Source organism: Aotus nancymaae, unplaced genomic scaffold (assembly GCF_030222135.1).
Source record: "Aotus nancymaae isolate 86718 unplaced genomic scaffold, 86718_ANA_hifiasm-v0.15.2.pri h1tg000021l, whole genome shotgun sequence".
NCBI classification, from domain to species: domain Eukaryota; kingdom Metazoa; phylum Chordata; class Mammalia; order Primates; family Aotidae; genus Aotus; species Aotus nancymaae.
The window spans coordinates 24,828,931-24,837,544 of record NW_026988433.1 but is presented as its reverse complement, the minus strand read 5'-3'; the positions used below and the strand labels follow the sequence as shown (position 1 = coordinate 24,837,544).

Sequence of the window (8,614 nt, the reverse complement as noted above, 5' to 3'; positions counted from 1 at the left end):
TCAAACAAAGCACGTCTGCCCTATAGCAGTTTTTGCCAAGATCTCCCACTTCCCCTTCAGCCAGGATTCTGCTGGAAACTCCTCAGTGGAGCCCAGACCCTAAGCAGAAAGACTTTACAGCACATCAGCACCACAGTCCTTGTCAATAAACTAAGAAGTGAAGCAGGGTGGCTGGTGAATGGCTAGGTCTCTGGGGTGACGGTGTTTTAGGAGTGACTCAGATGAGCATTTTCACACACCTCTCATCTCACAGCAATCAGTGAGGCAGGTGGTCTCCATCTTATTGGCAAAGAGGTCTCAGTTTCACCACCTGTGAAATGGGGGAATTGGGAGGGACAAACTTGGGGAATAGAGTCTTTTCCAAACTCAAAAACCCTAAGTTTCCCAGGGTTGTGAGAAAGTGACAAGCCCATTCAAATGCAATTTCCTCCTCTCAAGGAAAAAGCAATTCCTCAGACTCCCCGACTCCCACCTCCTCAAAATTTGACGCTGGAGAGAGAATATGTGCTTGTCCTCCTCTCTCCAGGGACGAGTCTCTTCAGAAGAGACTTCACATTTGCACATTTCTGGGGAAAACACCAGAGCTTTCGAGGTAAACATACTGGGGTTTGAATCCCAGCTCTGTTGCTTACCAGCTGTGTGGCATCGGGCAAAGTCACTTCACCGCTCTGAACCTCAGTCTCTTCACTTGTGTATGGAGATAGCAATCGCCCCTTCCACTGAATCTTTGTTCCAAGGATTCAATGAGTTGATGAAACTGAAGAGCTCGCCCAAAACTTAGACAAGCCTCAAGCAACATTTGCTATTATTACTGCTGTTGCTGTTTCTGCATCTTTGAGCATAAGGAAAGTGTATAAACCTGTGCTTCTTCCTCCCTTACCAATTCTCATCTTGCAGCACAAGGAAAGTGTATAAACCTGTGCTTCTTCCTCCGTTACCAATTCTCATCTTGCAGCACAAGGAAAGTGTATAAACCTGTGCTTCTTCCTCCCTTACCAATTCTCATCTTGCCTCCACCTGTCTCTTGACTTGCTATCTAGAGCAGTAGCTGCCTGACTTGTCTGGGGGTATCCCCATATCCCAGGGGGAGAGACTTCTGGAAGATTCCCCAGGACAGAACTCAGGTGACCTCCAAGGTTAAACCCCAAGTCCAAGTGCTTGGCATCTCATCTGTATAAAGTCCCCACAGCACAACCTGCAATTGCAGTGTTAATATGCCTCTGTTCCTCTTAGGTTAATATATGTATTATTTATAGGGCTTTATTATGTGTACAGAGGGCTCCCCTGAGAAATATAATTGTGCATTGGGAGGTACATTTGAATAATATTTACAATTAATTTCTGACAATAAAGCAATGCACCGAGGCCTCTGTGCAGCAGAAATGGGCCCTGGGTTGGTTTCCCACTAACCACTCCCCTGAGAAAGCTTGCATAGCTTTTAAATATCTTTCCAATAGTCCATTTCTCTCCAGCATCGCCCCTATTTCCCCAGTCCAGATTCCACCATTGCTCATCTGACGCTACAGCAGCCTCCCGGCTTCCCCTCCTGCCCCTCTCCAGCCTGTCCTCCCCGGAACAGCTAGGGGCATTGTTCCAGCCTGCAGATCTGAGCATGGCACTCTTCTGCACGTGGCTGCCCCGTCTCAGCGTGAAGGTCTCCCCCACTGCCCAGTCCTTCCACTCCACCCCCATCTGATCTCGCTCATCCTACAGCCTCCTTGCAGCCCCCACCTCCTTCCTGTCACAGTGAGCACTGCTCCCTCCTGCATCAATGCCACTGCCCTGCCGTCGCCTCCACCTGGACCACCCTCCTCCTGCACCTCCCTACCACATCCGTGCCCACTCATCTTCCACATGTCAGAGCAAGTGTCTCCTCCCCAAGGTCTTTGTCCAGGATTGGATCCCTCTATAATGTGTGTGTAGGCCTGGCACGATGGCTCAAGCCTGTAATCCTAGCACTTTGGGAATCTGAGGCAGGAGGACCCCTTGATCCCAGGAGTTCAAGACAAGCCTGGGCAACATGGAGAAACCCTGTCTCTATGAAAAAAAAAAAAAATAGGTTCCAGCTACTCCAGAGGCTGAGATAGGAGGATCACCTGAGCCTGGGGAGCTCAAGGCTAAAGTGAGCTGTGATTGTGCCATAGCACTCCAGCCTGGGCAACAGAGTGAGACTCCCCACCCCCGCTTGTGTGTGTGTGTATGTGTGTGTGTGTGTGAGTGTGTGTAACATTTACTGGGGTTGTTTTCCGTCGGGTGAAGTGTATAATTTTGATTAGTGGCTGTCTCTCCCATAAGCCAATGAATGAGCTCAGAAGGACAGAGCTTGATCATCTCTCTGTGTCCAGTGCCTACCACAGAATCAGGCAAAGAGCAGATGTTAAACACATTTTAATGGAATGGATGAATGGATGGATAGATATGGATAAGTGGATGAATGGATGAATGGGTGGTTATGTAGAAGAATGGGTGAGTGGATGGATGGTTAGGTGGATGTTGAGCTGAATGGCTAGGTGAGTGGATGAGTGGATTTGGGGTGGATGGGTGAGTTGATCTTAGGATAATGTGCGGGTGGATAGGTTAGGTGGATCTTGGAGTGAATGAGTGGGTGAATGGGTGGGTAGATGTTGGGATGAATGGGTGGGTGATTCGGTGGGTGGATCTTGGGGTGAATGAGTGGGTGGATGTTAGGGTGAATGGATGGGTGGATGGTGGGTGGATCTTGGGGTGAATGAGTTAATGTATGAGTGGATGTTGGGGTGAATAGGTGGGTGGATGTTAGAGTGAATGGGCAGGTGAAAACATGAATGGATGAATGTGTCGCAGAAGCATCTGTCCTTGGTCCACCTGACACAGTGCCAAAGAGTGTAGACCCGGCCATATGGAGGCGTGGCTTTGTGTCCCTTATCTGCTGTGGTTTGCTTTATTATCTTGGGTGAGTAACTCAATTGCTAGAAAAGGAAAATAAGTAAAAAGAATTTTTTTCAAAATGCAAATTTCTTGGAGGTCAATGGTTTAAGAATGGCAGGTTGGGGACTTCACGGCTTCTCCTGCTGTCCACAGCATAGTTCTGTGACTTTGCACTGGCCACGTCACCTCTCTGAGCCTCAGCTGCTACCGTATGAAGTCAGTGGGGAAGGCAATGGGTAGGTGATGGCAGGAACCTCCAGAACTGAGCCACACACTCTTGCTTCAGTCTCTTTATTCGAGAGAAACTGTCCCCTCAAAGGGAGGAAGTAAGCAGACCCCCTGCTGAATTAGTTCACAGTAGAAATAGTATATTCCTCTCTGGTCCTAGATAGCACCCCCAGCAGCAATTTTCCAAACCCAGGATTTGGTAACCATGGTCCTAGGGCATCCCAGCCCCAACAAGAGCATAACATGTCAGGGAGGAATGAGAGAGGGAGGCAGGGCAGGTGTTGAGGAATCACCGACCATTTCCATCCAAACCAAACATCACCTCATTTTGCAGAGTCCTCAAAGGGAATCTCCCAAAACCTCAGTGCCCTCATCTGTGAAATGGGATGCATCTGGACAAGATGAGTTTGAAGGTCCCTTGCTGTTCTCATGATTGGGTTCTATCTTCTCTCACTCATCCAGGCTCCCAATCCCACTAGAGCTAACTCTGGGGTCGAATTTGAGCCAATCCCCTCCCTTGGTCAGTGCCTAGTTTCCTCACCCTTTCTAAACCTTGCTGCCAGAATCTCTGTGCCTCTTCTCTGGAGAGGGAGCCTGAGAACTTGCAGGGCTCTGTGTACCCTGGAAATTATCTAAGGCTGGCAAAGGCATCCCAGTGCCTGAGGCCCTTCGTGTTCTTGCTCTTCCCTGCTCCCTGTCCTTGCTGGCTCAAGAGTCAGCTGGAGATGGTTCTGAAATCTAATTCCTCTTTCTCTTTTGACTTCATTTCTCTCCTCTTCTCTCTTCTTTCTTCCTCCACCTCCTTTTCCTTCTTCCTCCCCCGATCCTCTTCTTCCAAGGGCCGAAGAAGTTGGGCATTCAGGCAGCTGACCTGATTCAAAGCCCAGCTCCATACCTCACTAGCTGTGCAACTCTGAGCTAGTGAATTCTGTTCTTGAACCCTCACTTTCTGCGCCCCCACCCCACCTTGCTATGATGATCCTTTTCTGCCTGGGCCAATTTGAGGTTTTGATGTTTGTGTCTGAACCATCGTAGTTGCTTCATGAATGTCAGATCCTTTTCCTTCATCATGCTCCGGGACCTTTCTGTCTCCTCTCCTGTCCCTCCCCCATCTTCAAACACCGCCTTCTCTTCTTGTCCCTCTAGCACTGGTCCTCATGATCCCTCAGCCTGCCCACCCCACCCAGGAGGCAGGGTTAAATAAGGCCCCATCGCTGAGTCCTGGGTCTAGAGAGAAGGCTCTGGGCACTAAGTGTGTCGGTTGCCTGTGCAGCAATGCAGGTGAGCACACTTTGCACACTGCAGGGATGATATATGCATGACCCAATGGAGAGAGTCACATGAAGTTGTGGGGACAAGCCTGTACGGGACCCTCTGACTGCATTTAAGTACTTGACAGGAACCTAAGTTAGAACAGGAAGACCAGCAGAGCATCCAGAAAGAGGGAGGCCAGACTCTAAGGAGGAAAACAGCGGGTTTGAATTGTGCTCCTGTTGATCAGCTTTTCTGATGACAACATGAATTCCCGGCTCCCCCAGCCTGACCTGGACTCCCAGAAGCCCAGGAAAAGCAGCATCCTAGGAGCCAGGAGGCCCAAGTCGCTGATGACTGCTGCTGTGACCTGGGACAGATCCCATGCCATCTCGTGCCTCAGTAAACATGGGAAGAGGGATGATGGGGGCCACTGAGCAATATTTAAAGCTCCCTTTGCTCTCAAACTGTCTATGTTCAAACTCTTTACAGCATTCAGAGGCTCCAACTTGGGGTCAATTCAGAGCTGCCTTGTCATAAGCGTTAAGGCACAACAAGGGAAGGAACAGTTTGTCTCTTAATGAAGTATGATTCCAAACAGCCCGTGGCCTCGGGAACTCGCCCAGCACGGGGTAGACATTGCATCTGTTCATTGCATCTTGTTGGAGAATCGGCTTAAGGACAAAGGGACTTGGAAGAGAACAGAACGTGGACACTTAGGAGCCAAAGGGACTCGGGCCCACAAGGGACTGCCTCCTGCCAGCCCTCCCACCCCATTGCCTTGATCTCAAGGAGACGCAGGAGGTGGGAGCCATGGTAGGGGGGTGTTAATGGCTGTTGAGCAAGCTGGAAGCCAAGTGCATTTTCTCTGCCATGTTGCATCATTTTTGAAAACTATTTGCAAAGCTTCTTAAAGGCCATTAATATGTTCACATTCTTTTGCAGAAGAATCAATATTTATGGTAAAAATCTCCAACCTCTTTAGGTCCTTCCTGACTCTGCAGCCTCATTTGAGCCAGGCAGACTGAGGTTCAAATCCAAGTTCTGGCAGAGACTAGCTGGGTATCTTTGGGCAAGTTACTTAACTTCTCTGAGTCTCAGATTCCTCCTATGTAAAAGGGAAGTTATAACAGTACCTAACTCAGGGTTACTGTAATGATTAAATGAGAAAACATATGTAAAGTGCGTAATATGAAAAGTGCTAAATAAATGTAGGCTATCAACATACTAGAATAATCTCCACAGAGAAATTCCAAATAGAGGAAAGGAGTTTCTGGAGCCAGACAGAGCCAGGTTCAGACCTTAACTCTGCCACTGATTAGCTGTGTGATGTTGGGCAAGTTACTTTGCCCCTCTGGGCCTCAACTATGTCATTTGTAAATGGGGCAATGACACTCTGTGCCACAGGGACGTGTCAGTATTAGATGAGAAAAGCTATGCCAGGCACCTGTATCCAGGAGGTATTTGGTGTCTGCAGCTCAGGACCACAGTTCAAGGAGTCCAGTTTCAGACTCTGTTTCAAGTGACTGAACCCTCAGACATACTCTTCTTCCAAGTGGACTCTCCAGAGTTGCTTCCCAAAGCTGTATTTTGGACCCATCTCCAAAGGCACTGAGAAAATTAACCAGAAGGAGAAGCCCCACCACCAGTGTTTTATTCTAAGCCCCTCCAGCCAGAGCTGAGTGGATTAGGAAAGGCAGAAAGAATCCCTGTGAGGAGGTGAGGGCTGCTGGTGAAGATGCCTGCCACAACCCCACCCCCAGGTAAGAAGGGCAAGGTGAGCTCAGGGGCTGGCACCACCCTCACCCCACAATAGCTCCAGCCTGAAGCTCCATCAGCCTGTGACATTCTAGGGTGAGCTGCTTCATGCCTACATCTTTTGAAGGTTCTTTTCTTCTTTCTCATTCCTTTGCCAAATCTCAAGTCCTCGTTGCATCCCTCACTTGTCTTCCCTTGCGAAGAGCCCACATGACCTCTCAGAACCTGTTCTCTGTCTTCCTAGCTGATCCAAAAGCCAAATTCATGGTCTATGGAGTTCATGGGCTGATATGGCACCTTCCTCTCCCAGATCACCTATGCGTTTCCACATGCTTTAATGCAGAGGAGTGACTTAAAGGTAGGGTTTTCTGGCCAGTGATAATAGGCCACTCATAATAGGTAGACAAGGGCCAGGTGTGCTCTGTATCACACTAGGTTTGCTCTGACCTCCCACTGCTCACAGCAGGAAGGGACCGTGGAGAGTGTCTGGGTCATTCTGGGGCACACACAGTAGGCAGCTTAATCCCACTGCCCCATGCCAATCCCAGTTAATGGCAGTGCTTTTGAGAATTCTTCCTTGTTTACTTTGAGTCAGTCAAGGCTGGTCTCCCAAGAAGCATAAATGGGAGACCAGCCTTGACTGTGTGGAACACAGCGCGTTCTGTCCACTTGGAGAAAGGGGTTCCAGGCCCTGGATTCCCAGCGTAAAACACTGTTCATCCCCATGAAAAATGCAGTGGAAATTGGTGGATGCTAAAGAGGTTCTTGCCTTGATCTTCAGAAGACATACCCTTGAGTGCCCCTGGGTTGAGAGGTTCCATTGAGGGGCTCCCCAGTGAGGCTCATAGCATGCTGGTCTCCCTCTCATTCATGGAAGTCCTCTCATTCATTGATGACATCTTGGTAAAGCTTCTATGGCTGAGGTAGGAAGAGTGGGCTGTATCTTCACTTAGAGCATTGTCCAGGCGGGAGAAGAGGGCCACCTTGAACTTCTTGAAGTCCTGACCCATGAAAACATACAAAATGGGGTTTATACAGCTGTTGGCAATGGCGAAGGCAGTGGCCAGAGGAAAACCCAGGGTGAAGACGGAGGTAGGGATGGAAATGTGGTGGAGCTCCAGGAGGTTGAGTGTGTGGTAGGGGCACCAGCAGAAGAAGAAGGTAATGATGATGGTCACAATGATCTTGAAGGGCTTCTTGGTCTTGGCCAGACGGTTGCGCCGCACCTTGCAGACAATGATGAGGTAGCAAACTGTGATGATGAGGACTGGGACCAGGAAGCCGAAGAGGAAGCGGGTGATGGTCACCACCATGTGCCAGTTGTACCCCACAGGGTTCACCTGGGGTTGAGCAGGCCACAAGGAAGACCCAGCTGCGGACATGCTGAAGTTGTTGAAGCAGGCTATTTTCCCATGATTGTCGGCTGTGTCCCGGAAGACAAGAGATGGGGAACTCAAAAAGAAAGCCAGGACCCAGATGACCATGCAGGCCACGTAAGCCAGGCGAACACTGCGGTGGTTCTGAGACCACACAGGGTGGAGCACGGAGACGCAGCGGTCAAAGCTGATGACGGTCAGCAGGAAGACACTGGTGAACATGTTGTGGATGAGAAGGAAGTTGCTGATCTTGCACATGGCCGTCCCAAAAACCCAGTGGTAGTCCATGGCGACATAGGTGATATAGATCGGGAGGAAGATGTTGAACAGGAAATCTGCCACCGCCAGATTGAGGAACCAGACCGTGTTCACCGTCTTCTTCATCTTGAAGGTGGCAATGATGATCACCAGACCATTGCCCAGGATCCCAAGGAAGCAGACGATGATGTAGACCACCACCATGGCGATCCTGGTCACCCTGGCTCCCAAGGGCGCCGACTCCTCCAGAAAAAAAATGGTGTCTAAATAATCAGGGTATTCGTCATTGTAACTGAAGGAGGTGTTATAATCTTCATACTCCATTCTCTGCAAGAGAAGACAGGGACCATTAGGGGAACCTAGAGCTGGCTTCAAGAGGTTGACCAACACCAGCAAGACCAACAATGTCCTCCCGGGCTCTGAGCAAGTCCAGTTTTGTGATTTAACCACTTCCTTCTTTGCTGTTTTATTTATTGAACAAATGCCTTTCTGGTACCTCCTACATGCCAGGCACTGCATTCTATACTCTCTTAATCTTCACAACAACTCAGTGAGGTAGATAGGTTATGAGCCTCATCTTACAGATAGGAACCTGAAGCACAGAGACTTTATGTCACTTGCCTGAAGTCCTGCAGCTAGGACAAGGCAGACTTGTGATTCAAATCCAAGCTTCAGAGTCTATCCTTTTGACAACCATGTTTTCTGCCTCTTTGGGGCCCTCCCTTTCTCTACAGTCTAGTGGGGGAGACAATTGTTCATCAAAAAGTCCCTCAAATGATGGGAACATTGCAATAATGCTAAGTGCAATAAAGAAGAGGTACATGGTGCTGTGAACT

General features: G+C 49.2%; 1 protein-coding gene across 5 annotated transcripts in view; it reads right to left on the bottom strand.

The window, feature by feature from the left end:
- Positions 1-3,182: 3,182 nt before the first annotated feature.
- CMKLR1 (chemerin chemokine-like receptor 1) overlaps positions 3,183-8,614 on the bottom strand; it is a 56,397-nt gene continuing 50,965 nt past the window's right edge. For all 5 annotated transcript variants that reach the window (XM_012469153.2, XM_012469154.2, XM_012469152.3 and 2 more), the window contains one exon: positions 3,183-8,105. In XM_012469153.2, the coding sequence (XP_012324576.2) occupies positions 6,987-8,102 (1,116 nt within the window). In that variant the 5' untranslated portion in view covers positions 8,103-8,105 and the 3' untranslated portion in view covers positions 3,183-6,986. The remainder of the gene's footprint in view (positions 8,106-8,614) is intronic.